A 22,500-nucleotide genomic window follows, 5' to 3' on the forward strand; every position below is an offset into this window, starting at 1 on the left:
ATATAGACTCACCTGGTCACCAGCCCTATCATATAGACTCACCTGGTCACCAGCCCTATCATATAGACTCACCTGGTCACCAGGCCTATCATATAGACTCACCTGGTCACCAGCCCTATCATATAGACTCACCTGGTCACCAGCCCTATCATATAGACTCACCTGGTCACCAGCCCTATCATATAGACTCACCTGGTCACCAGCCCTATCATATAGACTCACCTGGTCACCACTCCTATTATATAGACTCACCTGGTCACCAGCCCTATCATATAGACTCACCTGGTCACCAGCCCTATCATATAGACTCACCTGGTCACCAGCCCTATCATATAGACTCACCTGGTCACCAGCCCTATCATATAGACTCACCTGGTCACCAGCCCTATCATATAGACTCACCTGGTCACCAGCCCTATCATATAGACTCACCTGGTCACCAGCCCTATCATATAGACTCACCTGGTCACCAGTCCTATCATATAGACTCACCTGGTCACCAGCCCTATCATTCAGACTCACCTGGTCACCAGCCCTATCATTCAGACTCACCTGGTCACCAGTCCTATCATTCAGACTCACCTGGTCACCAGCCCTATCATATAGACTCACCTGGTAACCAGCCCTATCATATAGACTCACCTGGTCACCAGCCCTATCATATAGACTCACCTGGTCACCAGCCCTATCATATAGACTCACCTGGTCACCAGCCCTATCATATAGACTCACCTGGTCACCAGCCCTATCATATAGACTCACCTGGTCACCAGCCCTATCATATAGACTCACCTGGTCACCAGCCCTATCATATAGACTCACCTGGTCACCAGCCCTATCATATAGACTCACCTGGTCACCAGCCCTATCATATAGACTCACCTGGTCACCACTCCTATCATATAGACTCACCTGGTCACCAGCCCTATCATATAGACTCACCTGGTCACCAGCCCTATCATATAGACTCACCTGGTCACCAGCCCTATCATATAGACTCACCTGGTCACCAGCCCTATCATATAGACTCACCTGGTCACCAGCCCTATCATATAGACTCACCTGGTCACCAGCCCTATCATATAGACTCACCTGGTCACCAGCCCTATCATATAGACTCACCTGGTCACCAGCCCTATCATATAGACTCACCTGGTCACCAGTCCTATCATATAGACTCACCTGGTCACCAGCCCTATCATTCAGACTCACCTGGTCACCAGCCCTATCATTCAGACTCACCTGGTCACCAGTCCTATCATTCAGACTCACCTGGTCACCAGCCCTATCATATAGACTCACCTGGTCACCAGCCCTATCATATAGACTCACCTGGTCACCAGCCCTATCATATAGACTCACCTGGTCACCAGCCCTATCATATAGACTCACCTGGTCACCAGCCCTATCATATAGACTCACCTGGTCACCAGCCCTATCATATAGACTCACCTGGTCACCAGCCCTATCATATAGACTCACCTGGTCACCAGCCCTATCATATAGACTCACCTGGTCACCACTCCTATTATATAGACTCACCTGGTCACCACTCCTATTATATAGACTCACCTGGTCACCAGCCCTATCATATAGACTCACCTGGTCACCAGCCCTATCATATAGACTCACCTGGTCACCAGCCCTATCATATAGACTCACCTGGTCACCAGCCCTATCATATAGACTCACCTGGTCACCAGCCCTATCATATAGACTCACCTGGTCACCAGCCCTATCATATAGACTCACCTGGTCACCAGTCCTATCATATAGACTCACCTGGTCACCAGCCCTATCATATAGACTCACCTGGTCACCAGCCCTATCATATAGACTCACCTGGTCACCAGCCCTATCATATAGACTCACCTGGTCACCAGCCCTATCATATAGACTCACCTGGTCACCAGCCCTATCATATAGACTCACCTGGTCACCAGCCCTATCATATAGACTCACCTGGTCACCAGCCCTATCATATAGACTCACCTGGTCACCAGCCCTATCATATAGACTCACCTGGTCACCAGCCCTATCATATAGACTCACCTGGTCACCAACCCTATCATATAGACTCACCTGGTCACCAGCCCTATCATATAGACTCACCTGGTCACCAGCCCTATCACCTGGTCTCATCTGGTAGAAGACTGATGCAGAGGCATACAGAGCATTCGGAAAGTATTCAGACCCCTTGACTTTTTCCATATTTTGTACAACCGTTACAACCGTATTCTGAAATTGAATAGTTTTTAGCTACACGAAATAATCTACACACAATACCCCATAATGACAAAGCAAGAATGTTTTTCTTTTATTTGTGCAAATATATTACAAATAAAAAAACTGAAATATAACATTTCCGTAAGTATTCAGACCCTTTACTCAGTACTTTGTTGAAGCACCTTTGGTAGTGATTACAGCCTCCAGTCTTCTTGGGTATGATGCTACAAGCTTGGCACACCTGTATTTGGGGAGTTTCTCCCATTTTTCTCTGCAGATCCTCTCAAGCTCTGTCAGGTTGGATGGGGAGTGTCGCTGCACAGCTATTTTCAGGTCTCTCCAGAGATGTTCGATCGGATTCAAGTCCGGGAATCTATCTGGGCCACTCAAGGACATTCAGAGACTTGTCCCGAAGCCACTCCTACATTGTATTTACTGTCTGCTTAGGGTCGTTGTCCTGTATGTACGAAGGTGAACCTTCGACCCAGTCTGAGGTCCTGAGCGCTCTGGAGCAGGTTTTCATCAAGGATCTCTCTGTACTTTGCTCCGTTCATCTTTCCCTGGATCCTGACTAGTCTCCCAGCCGCTGAAAAACATCCCCACAGCCTGATGCTGCCACCACCATGCTTCACCGTAGGGATGGTGCCAGGTTTCCTCCAGACGTGACGCTTGGCATTCAGGCCGAAGATTTCAATCTTGGTTTCATCAGACCAGAGAATCACGGTCTGAGAGCCTTTAGGTGCCTTTTGGCAAACTCCAAGGGGGCTGTCAATGTACCTTTTACTGAGGAGTGGCTTCCGTCTGGCCTCTTTACCATAAAGGCCTGATTGGTGGAGTGCTGCTGAGATGGTTGTCCTTCTGGAAGGTTCTCCCATCTCCACAGAGGAACTTTAGTAATCTGTCAGAGTGACCATCGGGTTTTTGGTCACCACCCTGACCAAGGCCCTTCTCACCCGATTGCTACGGACAATTCCTTCGACCTCGTGGCTTGGTTTTGGCTCTGACAAGCACTGTCAACTGTGGGACCTTATATAGACAGGTGTGTGCCTTTCCAAATCATGTCCAATCAATTGATTTCACCACAGGTGGACTCCAATCAAGTTGTAGAAACATCTCAAGGATGATCAAAGGAAACAGGATGCACTTGAGTTCAATTTCGAGTCTTATAGCAAAGGGTCTGAATACTTATTTAAATAAGGTAATTCTGTTGTTTTATTTGTAATACCTTTGCAAAAAAATGCTTTCGCTTCATCATTATGGGGTATTGTGACGTCATTATGGGGTATTGTGATGTCATTATGGGGTATTGTGATGTCACTATGGGGTATTGTGATGTCACTATGGGGTATTGTGATGTCACTATGGGGTATTGTGATGTCATTATGGGGTATTGTGATGTCATTATGGGGTATTGTGATGTCATTATGGGGTATTGTGATGTCATTATGGGGTATTGTGTGTAGATTGCTGAGGATTTTTTATTTGATTCATTTTAGAAAAGGCTGTAACGCGACAAAGTCAAGGGGTCTGAATACTTTCTGAGTAAACTGCACATCCTTTACATAACCCGTGTGGAAGGAACAGGCATGAGAGAGCAGTACTACGTGGTAAGGATGTCTATAAACTGGAGTTAACTACAACGCTGTCCACTGGGAACAGGTCCCAACAGTACCTCACACTAAATCATATAGATATGAGGATTCTGTCATGAGTGGCTCCTCAATGTACATGGTATACAGATATTTCTAAAGGAAACTACTGAAGAATTGTTCTCGTTGTCTAGCACCCCATCCGCCTGTTTTCTCTTCAGTTGAGATGTGAAAAAGCTCGTCTCTCTCAGAACATGCCAACGTTTGACCTTGAGCGCTTTACATAATTGAATGAAAAAAACAATTGTCACACTTAAGAATGTTAATTTAGAGCCACAGAAAGAATAAGACAATTAGGAGCAGCAGCGTTGAGGGGAAACACATTTATTTTCCAGTTAATTGAAAAAGTAATTGTCAGATCCAAAGATATTCTCTATAGTATAGAGTTCTGATGGAACATAATAGGGCCTTTCAGACATCTCCTCACCAAGCCAGGCCTTCTGCCTGTCATTTCCCCACCTCCCCCTTCCTCCCATCAACAGCCCCCTCCCTTCCTCCCATCAACAGCCCCCTCCCTTCCTCCCATCAACAGCCCCTCCCTTCCTCCCATCAGCAGCCACCCCTTCCCCATCAACAGCCCCTCCCTTCCTCCCATCAACAGCCAACTCCCTTCCTCCCATCAACAGCCCCCTCCCTTCCTCCCATCAGCAGCCACCCCTTCCCCATCAACAGCCCCCTCCCTTCCTCCCATCAACAGCCCCCTCCCTTCCTCCCATCAACAGCCCCTCCCTTCCTCCCATCAGCAGCCACCCCTTCCCCATCAACAGCCCCCTCCCTTCCTCCCATCAACAGCCCTCCCTTCCTCCCATCAGCAGCCACCCCTTCCCCCATCAACAGCCCCCTCCCTTCCTCCCAACAACAGCTCCTTCCTCCCATCAACAGCCCCCTCCCTTCCTCCCAACAACAGCTCCCCCATCAACAGCCCACTCCCTTCCTCCCAACAACAGCTCCCCCCATCAACAGCCCCTCCCTTCCTCCCAACAACAGCTCTCCCCCCATCAACAGCCCTCCCTTCCTCCTCCCAACAACAGCTCCCCCATCAACAGCCCACTCCCTTCCTCCCAACAACAGCTCCCCATCAACAGCCCCTCCCTTCCTCCCAACAACAGCTCCCCCCATCAACAGCCCCCTCCCTTCCTCCCATCAACAGCTCCCCCCATCAACAGCCCCCTCCCTTCCTCCCAACAACAGCCCCCATCAACAGCCCCCTCCCCTTCCTCCCAACAACAGCCACCCCTTCCCCCATCAACAGCCCCCCTTCCTCCCATCAGCAGCCACCCCTTCCCCCATCAACAGCCCCCCTTCCCCCATGGATGGGATGCTGTTGATGGTTGAAGGGGGGCTGTGGAGGGGGGGCTGTTGATGGGGGAAGGTGGTTTAAATGCCTGGCTAATCAGTTTAAATGCCAGGCTAATACCAACACTACCAACCAACCACAACATAATGAAGGCCATTACAACCCCAAACCCCTGTAGATTAATCTCCTCTGCACAACCATATTTAAAGCCAATTGTGTGGAGGTTGGATCCAACTTTTCTACAGGACCTGATGCATATATAAGTGTGTAATCTCAGGGAGCAGTGGAGGAATGTGTTTGAAGGAACGGGGGTTATATCTGTCTTGGGAATACTGGGAATGCCACAGCGTTCCGAGCTGGAACACTAAGCCCCGTTCCCCATACTCCAGGGGCTGCTAGGAGCAAGCTGTGCACACTGATGTGTACTTTAACAATACATCCCCTGCTGGACTGTACTCCCATTGGCTGGGACACATCCCCTGCTGTACTGTACTCCCATTGGCTGGGACACATCCCCTGCTGTACTGTACTTCCATTGGCTGGGACTGGAGGAGGACATCTCTAAACCTTTTACTGGCTTCACTGGCATTATTTTATTTAACCTTTATTTTACTAAGTCAGTTAAGAACAAATTCTTATTTACAATGACGGCCTACTGGTGGAACAGTGGGTTAACTGCCTTGGTCAAGGGAACAGTGGGTTAACTGCCTTGTTCAGGGGAACAGTGGGTTAACTGCCTTGGTCAGGGGAACAGTGGGTTAACTGCCTTGTTCAGGGGAACAGTGGGTTAACTGCCTTGTTCAGGGGAACAGTGGGTTAACTGCCTTGGTCAGGGGAACAGTGGGTTAACTGCCTTGTTCAGGGGAACAGTGGGTTAACTGCCTTGTTCAGGGGAACAGTGGGTTAACTGCCTTGTTCAGGGGAACAGTGGGTTAACTGCCTTGGTCAAGGGAACAGTGGGTTAACTGCCTTGTTCAGGGGAACAGTGGGTTAACTGCCTTGTTCAGGGGAACAGTGGGTTAACTGCCTTGGTCAGGGGAACAGTGGGTTAACTGCCTTGTTCAGGGGAACAGTGGGTTAACTGCCTTGTTCAGGGGAACAGTGGGTTAACTGCCTTGTTCAGGGGAACAGTGGGTTAACTTCCTTGGTCAGGGGAACAGTGGGTTAACTGCCTTGTTCAGGGAACAGTGGGTTAACTGCCTTGTTCAGGGAACAGTGGGTTAACTGCCTTGTTCAGGGGAACAGTGGGTTAACTGCCTTGTTCAGGGGAACAGTGGGTTAACTGCCTTGTTCAGGGAACAGTGGGTTAACTGCCTTGGTCAAGGGAACAGTGGGTTAACTGCCTTGGTCAGGGGAACAGTGGTCAGGGGCAGAACGACAGCTCGGGTATTCGATCTTACAACCTTCGGTTACTAGTCCAACACTCTGACCACTAGGCTACCTGACGCCCCCTACACTCTAACAACTATGCTACCTGACGCCCTACACTCTAACCACTAGGCTACCTGCCCGCCCCTAGGCTACACTCTAACCACTAGGCTACCTGACACCCCTACACTCTAACCACTAGGCTACCTGCCGTCCCTACACTCTAACCACTAGGCTACCTGTCTCCCCTACACTCTAACCACTAGGCTACCTGTCTCCCCATGTCTCCTTGGCATCCAACACCACCAGGACATTTGAATCCTCCTAAACTGGTCCACATGACTTTAAGAAACCTCCAGTAGTGTCCAGGTGTACCGTTACAACACTGAGCGGGTGGTGATCCATCACCTGTTTTTACACCATGCTTCTCTGACAACAGTTTACCCCATGTTCAATGTATTTCACACATTGACCTCTAACCCCCCCACCCCATTTCATATTTCCTGTGTCAGGTGCTGGTACCCAAGAGGTCAGAGTTCAAGGGGAAGATGATTGAGGTGGAGATCTTCGAGGCCGGCAAGCACTTCCTGAAGGGAAGACCGCTGGGCGGCTCCGTAGTGTTCACTCCCTCCATCGCCGAGCCGCTGCAGCAGGGGGAGGTGTCTGGGCTCAGTCAGGTAACCTATTCAATACGTCTGTGTTTGTGTCTCCTCTGTCAACTCCTATTAGAGCTGCAGCGGTAGCTCTCTCAGACAGGAGAATATCTACGGCAAAAGTTAACAATGGAACAGACCAACAGCAAAATGGTTATTTTTTTCCCATAATGTAGTTGTTGTTTTTATTGTTGTTCTGCGTGAAATAAAAGAGTCTTTTAAGCCAGTTTACTCTGAGGCTGGCAGGGTTTACTTCAAGGACAGCCGTCACACTCTGAGGCTGGCAGGGTTTACTTCAAGGACAGCCGTCACACTCTGAGGCTGGCAGGGTTTACTTCAAGGACAGCCGTCACACTCTGAGGCTGGCAGGGTTTACTTCAAGGGCAGCCGTCACACTCTGAGGCTGGCAGGGTTTACTTCAAGGACAGCAGTCACACTCTGAGGCTGGCAGGGTTTACTTCAAGGACAGCCGTCACACTCTGAGGCTGGCAGGGTTTACTTCAAGGACAGCCGTCACACTCTGAGGCTGGCAGGGTTTACTTCAAGGACAGCCGTCACACTCTGAGGCTGGCAGGGTTTACTTCAAGGACAGCCGTCACACTCTGAGGCTGGCAGGGTTTACTTCAAGGACAGCCGTCACACTCTGAGGCTGGCAGGGTTTACTTCAAGGACAGCCGTCACACTCTGAGGCTGGCAGGGTTTACTTCAAGGGCAGCCGTCACACTCTGAGGCTGGCAGGGTTTACTTCAAGGACAGCAGTCACACTCTGAGGCTGGCAGGGTTACTTCAAGGACAGCCGTCACACTCTGAGGCTGGCAGGGTTTACTTCAAGGACAGCCGTCACACTCTGAGGCTGGCAGGGTTTACTTCAAGGGCAGCCGTCACACTCTGAGGCTGGCAGGGTTTACTTCAAGGGACAGCCGTCACACTCTGAGGCTGGCAGGGTTTACTTCAAGGACAGCCGTCACACTCTGAGGCTGGCAGGGTTTACTTCAAGGACAGCCGTCACACTCTGAGGCTGGCAGGGTTTACTTCAAGGACAGCCGTCACACTCTGAGGCTGGCAGGGTTTACTTCAAGGACAGCCGTCACACTCTGAGGCTGGCAGGGTTTACTTCAAGGACAGCCGTCACACTCTGAGGCTGGCAGGGTTTACTTCAAGGGCAGCCGTCACACTCTGAGGCTGGCAGGGTTTACTTCAAGGACAGCCGTCACACTCTGAGGCTGGCAGGGTTTACTTCAAGGACAGCCGTCACACTCTGAGTTGTTTCTCCAAGTTCCTCCTTTTCTTCCCGGGAACCAAAGTGGCGAGGTGATTTGAAATGATTGGAAGCCGTAACTACATGACTGTTATTGCTATTAGTCGAGGCTTGGAAATGACATTTCATTCACTGCGTCAATCCGCCTGAACACCGTGTGAAGTCTTTCCTACTTAATGCCTTGTCATATCAACGGCCCTATTGAATTCAGCTGGAGGTTCAACTATTTTCTTTTCAGCAGGAAGCTGGTAGGCCGAGCGATCTCAGGTCGTCAAAGGGCATGTCTTCCCATTGGCTTACCAGGTTGAATAAAGGCCATACGTTCAGAAAATAATTGCATTAACAGAAAAATACATTATGAACAGGGGAGAAGGTCTCCCATTCAGTCAGTGTGAAGGCAGTAACTACCTGAATTAGTGTTGTCACGATACCAGGAAGCAAAGGAAACTAAACAGGAAGCGGTCTCAATGTCTCGAGGAATTAACCTTCTTAATGTTGGACAAAACAGCCCTCCTTATCTTGTCACCCAGAGTCACATTTCGTTTATATTTGCAAGATATAGCACACAGTATTCTTTATTTTACAAAAGTAGGTTTTAAAGGAGCATAGATTTGAGTCTGTTTCATGTTTTCTTTTTTTGCCGAGGAACATCTAGTATGGTGGAATGGTGACACTGGAATGGTGACACTGGAATGGTGACACTGGAATGGTGACATTGGAATGGTGACACTGGAATGGTGACACTGGAATGGTGACATTGGAATGGTGACACTGGAATGGTGACACTGGAATGGTGACACTGGAATGGTGACACTGGAATGGTGACACTGGAATGGTGACACTGGAATGGTGACACTGGAATGGTGACACTGGAATGGTGACACTGGAATGGTGACACTGGAATGGTGACATTGGAATGGTGACACTGGAATGGTAACACTGGAATGGTGACACTGGAATGGTGACACTGGAATGGTGACATTGGAATGGTGACAACACCAATCTGAATAGATAAGACTAGTCCACTCCGGAGTGTCTGGTAGAATGAAGGACTTGATTTAGGCTCTCTAGAGATGCTTAAATGAAGCTGCTAGTGAAACTCTCATCTCCTCTCTCAGCCTCATTGACTATTGGTCTAAAGTAGTCCTACTATATACAGTAGGGAATTGGGTGCCAGTCTGAACTCACACTGTGTCTGCTCCTAGACCATCTGTTCCTCCCTACAATAGTTCTTAGATAGAATTCATGGATGGGACAGACAAGGCAGTAGGGCAGGCCACTCCATCTTTTAATCACTTTAATCACTGGTTTTATAAATGGAGCCTTAAGTACTGTCTATCAGCCTGACAGGTCCTTCACTAGATGATGCCTTAAATACTACCTATCAGCCTGACAGGTCCTTCACTAGATGATGCCTTAAATACTATCTATCAGCCTAACAGGTCCTACTATCTATCTGCCTGACAGATCCTTCACTAGATGATGCCTTAAATACTATCTATCAGCCTAACAGGTCCTACTATCTATCTGCCTGACAGATCCTTCACTAGATGATGCCTTAAATACTACCTATCAGCCTGACAGGTCCTTCACTAGATGATGCCTTAAATACTATCTATCAGCCTAACAGGTCCTACTATCTATCTGCCTGACAGATCCTTCACTAGATGATGCCTTAAATACTATCTATCAGCCTAACAGGTCCTACTATCTATCTGCCTGACAGATCCTTCACTAGATGATGCCTTAAATACTATCTATCAGCCTAACAGGTCCTACTATCTATCTGCCTGACAGATCCTTCACTAGATGATGCCTTAAATACTATCTATCAGCCTAACAGGTCCTACTATCTATCTGCCTGACAGATCCTTCACTAGATGATGCCTTAAATACTATCTATCAGCCTAACAGGTCCTACTATCTATCTGCCTGACAGATCCTTCACTAGATGATGCCTTAAATACTATCTATCAGCCTGACAGGTCCTTCACTAGATGATGCCTTAAATACTATCTATCAGCCTGACAGGTCCTTCACTAGATGATGCCTTAAATACTATCTATCAGCCTGACAGGTCCTTCACTAGATGATGCCTTAAATACTACCTATCAGCCTGACAGGTCCTTCACTAGATGATGCCTTAAATACTACCTATCAGCCTGACAGGTCCTTCACTAGATGATGCCTTAAATACTATCTATCAGCCTGACAGGTCCTTCACTAGATGATGCCTTAAATACTATCTATCAAAAGACAGGTCCTTAAAGGAGCTAGATGATGCCTTAAATACTATCTATCAGCCTGACAGGTCCTTCACTAGATGATGCCTTAAATACTGTGACATCAGCCTGACAGGTCCTTCACTAGATGACGCCTTAAATACTATCTATCTGTCTGACAGGTCCTTCACTAGATGATGCCTTAAATACTATCTATCAGCCTGACAGGTCCTTCACTAGATGATGCCTTAAATACTATCTATCAGCCTGACAGATCCTACTATCTATCTGCCTGACAGATCCTTCACTAGATGATGCCTTAAATACTATCTATCAGCCTGACAGGTCCTTCACTAGATGATGCCTTAAATACTATCTATCAGCCTGACAGGTCCTTCACTAGATGATGCCTTAAATACTATCTATCAGCCTGACAGGTCCTTCATAGATGATGTCTTAAATACTATCTATCTGCCTGACAGGTCCTTCACTAGATGATGCCTTAAATACTACCTATCAGCCTGACAGGTCCTTCACTAGATGATGCCTTAAATACTATCTATCAGCCTGACAGGTCCTTCACTAGATGATGCCTTAAATACTACCTATCAGCCTGACAGGTCCTTCACTAGATGATGTCTTAAATACTATCTATCTGCCTGACAGGTCCTTCACTAGATGATGCCTTAAATACTATCTATCAGCCTGACAGGTCCTTCACTAGATGATGCCATTTCAGACACTATGGAGAATAGGGAGCCATTTCAGACACTATATGGAGAATAGGGAGCCATTTCAGACACTAATGGAGAATAGGGAGCCATTTCAGACACTATATGGAGAATAGGGAGCCATTTCAGACACTATATGGAGAATGGGGAGCCATTTCAGACACTATGTGGAGAATAGGTGCCATTCCAGACACTATATGGAGAATAGGAGCCATTTCAGACACTATATAGAGAATAGGTCCATTTCAGACACTATATGGAGAATAGGAGCCATTTCAGACACTAATGGAGAATAGGAGCCATTTCAGACACTATATGGAGAATAGATGCCATGACACTATATGGAGAATAGGAGCCATTTCAGACACTATAATAGAGAATAGGGAGCCATTTCAGACACTATATGGAGAATAGGGAGCCATTTCAGACACTATAATAGAGAATAGGGAGCCATTTCAGACACTATGGAGAATAGGGAGCCATTTCAGACACTAATGGAGAATAGGGAGCCATTTCAGACACTAATGGAGAATAGGGAGCCATTTCAGACACTAATGGAGAATAGGGAGCCATTTCAGACACTATATGGAGAATAGGAGCCATTTCAGACACTATATGGAGAATAGGAGCCATTTCAGACACTATAATAGAGAATAGGGAGCCATTTCAGACACTATGGAGAATAGGGAGCCATTTCAGACACTATGGAGAATAGGGAGCCATTTCAGACACTATATGGAGAATAGGAGCCATTTCAGACACTATGGAGAATAGGGAGCCATTTCAGACACGTCCAAGTGTTGTTTATAAGGTTGTTTTTTTTACAGAGAGAAAATAGTTTTGGTGGTGAACTTTTAAAAACACGATGTCATAGCATGAGAGAGAGCCTGATGGTTTGTTGGTTGGTGAATGTTGGGTGATGGCTGGCTGCCAGACGCTCTGACCCCGTCCCAAATAGCATCCTATTCCCTATATCGTGCACTACTTTCGACCCGCTCTTCCATATATATGAATAGGGTGCACTACTTTCGACCCGCTCTTCCATATATATGAATAGGGTGCACTACTTTCGACCAGCGCTCTTCCATATATATGAATAGGGTGCACTACTTTCGACCAGCTCTTCCATATATATGAATAGGGTGCCATTCAGGACGCAGCCTTAACTTTATGTTCTGTTCCTTGCCTGCCACAGCACTGCCCTGCTACAGCTCGGGCTGTAAAACCTGATGGAGTGTGAAATTAAAATGTGTATCACATTTCTGAGCATCATTTGGTGTCCTTTCCTGCAGTACAAATGTTCAGGAGCTGCTCCTGTGAAAAACAACACCGAGCTCCCAGATTAACATACGCAAGAAAAATAGTGACAGTTTAGCCAGCCGTATCATTTCTAAATTGCTTCGAGAACCCTCACTCATCTGTCTCTCCTCTCTCTGTCCCTCACTCATCTGTCTCTCCTCTCTCTGTCCCTCACTCATCTGTCTCTCCGGGCTCTGTCCCTCACTCATCTGTCTCTCCTCTCTGTCCCAAACTCATCTGTCTCTCATCTCTCTGTCCCTCATCATCTGTCTCCTTCTGTCCCTCACTCATCTGTCAGGAGCTCTCTCTGTCCCTCACTCATCTGTCTCTCCCTCTCTCTGTCCCTCACTCATCTGTCTCTCCCTCTCTCTGTCCCAAACTCATCTGTCTCTGCTCTCTGTCCCTCACTCATCTGTCTCTCCCTCTCTGTCCCTCACTCATCTGTCTCTCCCTCTCTCTGTCCCTCACTCATCTGTCTCCCTCTCTCTGTCCCTCACTCACTCTCTGTCCTCACTCTGTCTCTCTCTCTCTCTCTCTGTCTGTCTCTGTCTCTGTCTCTCTCTCTCTCTCTCTCTCTCTCTCTCTGTCTCTGTCTATCTCTCTCTCTCTCTCTCTCTCTCTCTCTCTCTCTCTCTCTCTCTGTCTGTCTGTCTGTCTCTCTCTGTCTCTCTATCTCTCTCTCTGTCTGTCTCTCTCTCTCTCTCTCTCTGTCTCTCTGTCTCTGTCTGTCTCTGTCTTTCTCTCTGACTCTCTCTGTCTCTCTCTGACTGTCTCACTCTGTCTCTCTCTCTAACTGTCTCACTCTGTCTCTCTCTCTGTCTCTGTCTATCTCTCTCTTCCTAGGGGCTTTAGGCAATTAATAATATTTACATAATATCTGTTTTGTTGAAAAGGGTTTTACAGTGGAGTGGAGGCGCAGTAAGTGGGATGGTGGTATGATAGTGCTTCAGCTCAGTGAGTGAACAGGAATCTCACAATGCAGGTGGTGACAGTTTTTAGTGACAGTCAGGTTGAACAGGAATCTCACAATGCAGGTGTTTTTAGTGACAGTCAGGGTTTTTAGTGACAGTCAGGTTGAACAGGAATCTCACAATGCAGGTGTTTTTAGTGACAGTCAGGTGTTTTTAGTGACAGTCAGGTGTTTTTAGTGACAGTCAGGTGTGTTACAGTCAGGTAGTGACAGTCAGGTGTTTTTAGTGACAGTCAGGGTTTTTAGTGACAGTCAGGTTGAACAGGAATCTCACAATGCAGTGTTTTTAGTGACAGTCAGGTTGGACAGGAATCTCACAATGCAGGTGTTTTTAGTGACAGTCAGGTGTTTTTAGTGTAGTGACAGAATATCACAGTCAGGTGTTTTTAGTGACAGTCAGGTGTTTTTAGTGACAGTCAGGTTGGACAGGAATCTCACAATGCAGGTGTTTTTAGTGACAGTCAGGTGTTTTTAGTGACAGTCAGGTTGAACAGGAATCACACAATGCACAGTGACAGTCAGGTGTTTTTAGTGATGGTCAGGTGTTTTTAGTGACAGTCGGGTGTTTTTAGTGACAGTCAGGTTGGATAGGAATCTCACAGTGCAGGTGTTTTTAGTGACAGTCAGGTGTTTTTAGTGACAGTCAGGTGTTTTTAGTGACAGTCAGGTATTTTTAGTGACAGTCAGGTGTTTTTAGTGACAGTCAGGTGTTTTTAGTGACAGTCAGGTATTTTTAGTGACAGTCCGGTGTTTTTAGTGACAGTCAGGTGTTTTTAGTGACAGGCAGGTGTTTTTAGTGACAGTCAGGTTGGACAGGAATATCACAGTCAGGTGTTTTTAGTGACAGTCAGGTTGGACAGGAATCTCACAGTGTTTTTGTGACAGTCAGGTGTTTTAGTGATGGTCAGGTGTTTTTAGTGACAGTCAGGTTGGATAGGAATCTCACAGTGCAGGTGTTTTTAGTGACAGTCAGGTGTTTTTAGTGACAGTCAGGGTTTTTAGTGATAGTCAGGTGTTTTTAGTGACAGTCAGGGTTTTTAGTGACAGTGCAGGTGTTTTTAGTGACAGTCAGGTGTTTTTTTAGTGACAGTCAGGTGTTTTTAGTGACAGTCAGGTGTTTTTAGTGACAGTCAGGTTTTTAGTGACAGTCAGGTTGGGAAAGGTCTGTGACTGTATCAGGGATTTATAAAAGCTGACATGAGAGAGGTCTTGGTCAAAACAGATACATTATGAAACTAAATAAGACAGAATTCAGTTAGTCTTGTCCTCAAGGAGCTTGTGGACTAAACCATCTGACCTGAAGACGTGTGGACTAAACCATCTGACCTGAAGACGTGTGGACTAAACCATCTGACCTGAAGACGTGTGGACTAAACCATCTGAACTGAAGACGTGTGGACTAAACCATCTGAACTGAAGAGGTGTGGACTAAACCATCTGACCTGAAGAGGTGTGGACTAAACCATCTGACCTGAAGACGTGTGGACTAAACCATCTGACCTGAAGACGTGTGACTAAACCATCTGACCTGAAGACGTGTGGACTAAACCATCTGACTGAAGACGTGTGACTAAACCATCTGACCTGAAGACGTGTGGACTAAACCATCTGACCTGAAGAGGTGTGGACTAAACCATCTGACCTGAAGACGTGTGGACTAAACCATCTGACCTGAAGACGTGTGGACTAAACCATCTGACCTGAAGACGTGTGGACTAAACCATCTGACCTGAAGACGTGTGGACTAAACCATCTGACCTGAAGACGTGTGGACTAAACCATCTGACCTGAAGACGTGTGGACTAAACCATCTGACCTGAAGACGTGTGGACTAAACCATCTGAACTGAAGAGGTGTGGACTAAACCATCTGACCTGAAGACGTGTGGACTAAACCATCTGACCTGAAGACGTGTGGACTAAACCATCTGACCTGAAGACGTGTGGACTAAACCATCTGACCTGAAGACGTGTGGACTAAACCATCTGACCTGAAGACGTGTGGACTAAACCATCTGACCTGAAGACGTGTGGACTAAACCATCTGACCTGAAGACGTGTGGACTAAACCATCTGAACTGAAGACGTTCTAAACCATCTGACCTGAAGACGTGTGGACTAAACCATCTGACCTGAAGACGTGTGGACTAAACCATCTGACCTGAAGACGTGTGGACTAAACCATCTGACCTGAAGACGTGTGGACTAAACCATCTGACCTGAAGACGTGTGGACTAAACCATCTGAACTGAAGACGTGTGGACTAAACCATCTGAACTGAAGAGGGACTAAACCATCTGACCTGAAGCATCTTTAAACCATCTGACCTGAAGACGTGTTTTGACCTGAAGAGTCAGTAGAAAGGCCATCTGACCTGAAGACGTGTCCTAAAGTTGACCTGAAGACAGGGTAAACCATCTGACCTGAAGCGTGTGGACTAAACCATCTGACCTGAAGAGTGTGGAGAAACCATCTGACCTGAAGAAGTGGACAACCAAACCATCTGACCTGAAGCTACAACCTATAAGACGTGTGGACTAAACCATCTGACCTGAAGACGTGTGGACTAAACCATATGACCTGAAGAGGTGTGGACTAAAACCATCTGACCTGAAGACGTGTGGACTAAACCATCTGACCTGAAGACGTGTGGACTAAACCATCTGACCTGAAGACGTGTGGACTAAACCATCTGACCTGAAGAGGTGTGGACTAAACCATCTGACCTGAAGACGTGTGGACTAAACCATCTGACCTGAAGACGTGTGGACTAAACCATCTGACCTGAAGACGTGTGGACTAAACCATCTGACCTGAAGAGGTGTGGACTAAACCATATGACCTGAAGACGTGTGGAGTAAAACCATCTGACCTGAAGAGGTTGGACTAAACCATATGACCTGAAGACGTGGATAAACCATATGACCTGAAGACGTGTGGACTAAACCATCTGACCTGAAGAGTGTGGACTAAACCATCTGACCTGAAGACGTGTGGACTAAACCATCTGACCTGAAGACGTGTGGACTAAAACCATCTGACCTGAAGAGGTGTGGACTAAACCATCTGACCTGACATGCAGTTCTCATGCCTCCTTTGCAGCATGCCTAGGAACGTTCACTCAGATGAGCAGGGACCATGGGCATCTTTCACTTGGTGTTTTTCATTCAGTAGAAAGGCCTCTTTAGTGTCCTTAGTTTTGATGACAGGGTCTTTAGCTACAACCATACCTATTAGTTAGAGAACTATAGCAGCTAGCTACAACCATACCTATTATTTAGAGGACTATAGCAGTTAGCTACAACTGTACCTATTAGTTAAATGACTGTAGGAGCTTAGCTACAACCGTACCTATTAGTATTGTGATAGGACTTTAGCAGCTAGCTACAACCATACAAATTAGTTAGAGAACTATAGCAGCTAGCTACAACCGTACCTATTAGTTAGAGAACTTTAGCAGCTTGCTACAACCGTACCGTACAACCGTACCTATTAGTTAGAGAACTATAGCAGCTCGCTACAACCATACCTATTAGTTAGAGAACTTTAGCAGCTAGCTACAACCATACCTATTAGAGAACTTTAGCAGCTAGCTACAACCATACCTATTAGTTAGAGAACTATAGCAGCTAGCTACAACCATACCTATTTGTTAGAGAACTATAGCAGCTAGCTACAACCATACCTATTAGTTAGAGGACTTTAGCAGCTAGCTACAACCATACCTATTAGTTAGAGAACTTTAGCAGCTAGCTACAACCATTACCTATTAGTTAGAGAACTATAGCAGCTAGCTACAACCATTCCTATTAGTTAGAGGACTTTAGCAGCTAGCTACAACCATACCTATTAGTTAGAGAACTATAGCAGCTAGCTACAACCTTCCTGCCAGGCAGTAAACAGCCTCTGACACCTCTTAAGTGAACTTGTTTAGCTCCAGAAAGGGTTTCTCTGTCTCTGTCCCAAATGACGCCCTATTCCCTATGTAGTGCACCACTGCAGACCGGAGTAGTTCAACGTAGTGAACTATATAATGTACCATTTGGGATGCAGCCTCTCTCTCCTCTTGACTGTTGAAAACCACAGCTGTTTATCACTGGGAGTGACACAATGTGGCAGGGTTTTCACTGCAATTACATGTCCTACACAGCGCTAAGCTATTAGCTGCCTGTTCCATCACGGACGGAAACCCATTATACACACATTCACAAACTCTCTCTACAAACACACACACGTTAACGCACGCGCGCACACACACACGGACACAGTGTACGGCACGGGGACACAACTAGGTGGCAAAGGTCCGGAATAGCAGAAACTGGATCAGCAGCATGACCAGGTGGACTGGGGACGAGGACAGCCAGGAGACATCAGACCAGGTAGTCCTGAAGCATGGTCCTAGGACTCCGGTCCTCCAGAAGGAGAGAGAGATGGGAGAATTACAGGGAGCATAATTAAGATCACACAGGACACCAGACAAGACAGGAGAATTACACCAGACAGGACAGGAGAATTACACCAGACAAGACAGGAGAATTACACCAGACAAGACAGGAGAATTACACCAGACAAGACAGGAGAATTACACCAGACAGGACAGGAGAATTACACCAGACAAGACAGGAGAATTACACCAGACAGGACAGGAGAATTACACCAGACAAGACAGGAGAATTACACCAGACAGGACAGGAGAATTACACCAGACAGGACAGGAGAATTACACCAGACAAGACAGGAGAATTACACCAGACAAGACAGGAGAATTACACCAGACAGGACAGGAGAATTAGACCAGACAGTCTGAGAATTCACCAGACAGGATCAGCAGACCATTCCAGACAAAATGGAGCTCTATAGGAGACAGGATGCCTCCAGACAAGACAGGAGCAATTCTCAGGGACAGGACAGGAGAAAACCAGACAGGGCTAGTCAGTTGTACAACTGAAATGAGTCTTACACTCAGAGAAGACTTAAATTACACCAGACAAGACAGGAGAATTTCACCAGACAGGACAGGAGAATCGACATCCAGACTGTCTTCGAGTACACCAGACAGGAACAGTGGGTTAGAAGACTTGTTCAGGGGCAGACAAGACATATTTTTACACCAGAGAAGACTTGGGAATTACACCAGACAAGACAGGAAATTTCACCAGACAGGACAGGAGAATTACACCAGACAAGACAGGAGAATTACACCAGACAGGACAGGAGAATTATGGACCGACAGGAGAAATCAGAAGATAGTTAGACAAGCAAGAATTTCACCAGACAGGACAGGAGAATTCACCAGACAAGACAGGAGAATTACACAGAAGACAGGAGAATTACATCAGACAAGACAGGAGAATTACACCAGACAGGAATGTTTTTTTCAGACAGGACAGGAGAATTACACCAGACAAGACAGGAGAATTACACCAGACAGGACAGGAGAATTACACCAGACAGGACAGGATAATTACACCAGACAAGACAGGAGAATTACACCAGACAGGACAGCGATTTGAGACCCAGTCTGTGTCTCTCACGTGGTCAGCAGACCATTCCATAAAAATGGAGCTCTATAGGAAGAAAGCCCTGCCTCCAGCTGTTTACTTAGCAATTCTAGGGACAGTAAGGAAAAGGAAAGGGCTAGTCAGTTGTACAACTGAAATGTGTCTTCCTCATTTAACCCAACCTACTCTGAATCAAGGAGGTGAGGGGGGGCTGCCATAATCGACATCCCTGTCTTCGGTGCCCGGGGAACAGTGGGTTAACTGCCTTGTTCAGGGGCAGAACGACATATTTTTACCTTGCCAGCTCGGGGATTCGATCCGGGAACCGGGTTGCTGGCCCAACGCTCAGACCTCGTCTTGTCCGTAGCGTACGTGTAGGTATGGACCGACAGGACCAAATCAGAGAGATAGTTAGGAGCAAGTCCATGTAATGCTTTGATAGGGAAATCAGCCCTAGCTTTAACAGGAAGTCAGTGTAGAGACTCTAGCGTTGGAGTAACATGATCAAATGTTTTGTTTCTAGTCAAGATTCTAGCCTGTTAGCACTAGCTGAGGTTTATTTACTGTCTTATCCGTGTAGCCGGAGAGAGCGGACCCCCATTTGTGAACACCTTTTGTCTCCCAGTCCTCCTGTCATGTGGGAAGAAACACAGCAAGCTTTCAGTGGCCCTTCTTACCTGTCCTCCTGTCCCTAGACTCCCCCTAACCCTTCTCTACCTGTCCTCCTGTCCCTAGACTCCCCCTAACCCTTCTCTACCTGTCCTCCTGTCCCTAGACTCCCCCTAACCCTTCTCTACCTGTCCTCCTGTCCCTAGACTCCCCTAACCCTTCTCTACCTGTCCTCCTGTCCCTAGACTCCCCTAACCCTTCTCTACCTGTCCTCCTGTCCCTAGACTCCCCTAACCCTTCTCTACCTGTCCTCCTGTCCCTAGACTCCCCTAATCCTTCTCTACCTGTCCTCCTGTCCCTAGACTCCCCCTAACCCTTCTCTACCTGTCCTCCTGTCCCTAGACTCCCCTAACCCTTCTCTACCTGTCCTCCTGTCCCTAGACTCCCCTAACCCTTCTCTACCTGTCCTCCTGTCCCTAGACTCCCCTAACCCTTCTCTACCTGTCATCCCTCACTATGACATCATTGTGTTCTGAACCCAGTAGACAACCTTGTCATTGGTTCAGAGTCAGTTTGTGACTGGTGCTGTCTGTTCAAACTACTGTGAAACAAGCCACACACACACACACAGTGTAAACAAACAAACATGCTTTCTGTTTTGATCAAAACACACTTTCCCATGACGATGTGTCTGTGTGGGGACTGACAGACGTTACCATGACGATGTGTCTGTGTGGGGACTGACTGGAGACGTTACCATGACGATGTGTCTGTGTGGGGACTGACTGGAGACTTTACCATGACGATGTGTCTGTGTGGGGACTGACTGGACACGTTACCATGACGATGTGTCTGTGTGGGGACTGACTGAGACTTTACCATGACGATGTGTCTGTGTGGGGACTGACTCAGTCTGTGTCCGTGTGGGGACTGAAAACACACGTTTCCCATGACGATGTGTCTGTGTGGGGACTGACTGGAGACGTTACCATGACGATGTGTCTGTGTGGGGACTGACTGGAGACTTTACCATGACGATGTGTCTGTGTGGGGACTGACTAGAGACTTTACCATGACGATGTGTCTGTGTGGGGACTGACTGGAGACTTTCCCATGACGATGTGTCTGTGTGGGGACTGACTGGAGACTTTACCATGACGATGTGTCTGTGTGGGGACTGACTTGAGACTTTACCATGACGATGTGTCTGTGTGGGGACTGACTGGAGACTTTCCCATGACGATGTGTCTGTGTGGGGACTGATATAGTCATACATAATCAGACAGGACAAGAGACTGGCAACCTCAGTGACCCAGTACATAATCAGACAGGTCAAGAGACTGGTGATCTCAGTGACCCAGTACATAATCAGACAGGTCAAGAGACTGGTGATCTCAGTGACCCAGTACATAATCAGACAGGTCAAGAGACTGGCGATCTCAGTAACCCAGTACATAATCAGACAGGACAACAAGAGACTGGTGATCTCAGTGACCCAGTACATAATCAGACAGGACAACAAGAGACTGGTGATCTCAGTGACCCAGTACATAATCAGACAGGACAACAAAAGAGACTGGTGATCTCAGTGACCCAGTACATAATCAGACAGGACAACAAGAGACGGGTGATCTCAGTGACCCAGTACATAATCAGACAGGTCAAGAGACTGGCAACCTCAGTGACCCAGTACATAATCAGACACGACAACAAGAGACTGGTGATCTCAGTGACCCAGTACATAGTCAGACAGGACAAGAGACTGGTAATCTCAGTGACCCAGTACATAATCAGACAGGACAAGAGACTGGCAACCTCAGTGACCCAGTACATTAGGATAACAAGAGATTGGTAACCTCAGTAACCCAGTACATAGTCAGACAGGACAACAAGACAGGTAACCTCAGTGACCCAGTACATAATCAGACAGGACAACGAGAGATCGGTGATCTCAGTGCCCCAGTACATAATCAGACAGGACAAGAGACTGGTGATCTCAGTGACCCAGTACATCATCAGACAGGACAACAAGAGATCAGTGATCTCAGTGACCCAGTACATAATCAGACAGGACAAGAGACTGGTGATCTCAGTGACCCAGTACATCATCAGAGAGAACAAGAGACTGGTAACCTCAGTGACCCAGTACATAATCAGACATTACAAGAGACTGGTGATCTCAGTGACCCAGTACATCATCAGACAGGACAACAAGAGATCAGTGATCTCAGTGACCCAGTACATAATCAGACAGGACAAGAGACTGGTGATCTCAGTGACCCAGTACATAGTCAGACAGGACAAGAGACTGGTGATCTCAGTGACCCAGTACATAATCAGACAGGACAACAAGAGACTGGTGATCTCAGTGACCCAGTACATAATCAGACAGGACAACAAAAGAGACTGGTGATCTCAGTGACCCAGTACATAATCAGACAGGACAACAAGAGACGGGTGATCTCAGTGACCCAGTACATAATCAGACAGGTCAAGAGACTGGCAACCTCAGTGACCCAGTACATAATCAGACACGACAACAAGAGACTGGTGATCTCAGTGACCCAGTACATAGTCAGACAGGACAAGAGACTGGTGATCTCAGTGACCCAGTACATAATCAGACAGGACAAGAGACTGGTGATCTCAGTGACCCAGTACATAATCAGACAGGACAAGAGACTGGTGATCTCAGTGACCCAGTACATAATCAGACCG

At 47.1% G+C, this 22,500-nt stretch overlaps 1 protein-coding gene across 1 annotated transcript in view; it reads left to right on the forward strand.

Moving 5' to 3' along the window:
* Window positions 1-22,500, forward strand: part of LOC127926752 (threonylcarbamoyladenosine tRNA methylthiotransferase-like) — a 50,465-nt gene that overhangs the window by 10,433 nt on the left and 17,532 nt on the right. The window contains exon 2 of the mRNA XM_052512292.1: window positions 7,053-7,217. Coding sequence (XP_052368252.1) covers window positions 7,089-7,217 — 129 coding nt within the window. The 5' untranslated portion in view covers window positions 7,053-7,088. The remainder of the gene's footprint in view (window positions 1-7,052; window positions 7,218-22,500) is intronic.

The sequence above is a fragment of the Oncorhynchus keta genome, unplaced genomic scaffold (assembly GCF_023373465.1).
Source record: "Oncorhynchus keta strain PuntledgeMale-10-30-2019 unplaced genomic scaffold, Oket_V2 Un_contig_8160_pilon_pilon, whole genome shotgun sequence".
Lineage (NCBI taxonomy): Eukaryota > Metazoa > Chordata > Actinopteri > Salmoniformes > Salmonidae > Oncorhynchus > Oncorhynchus keta.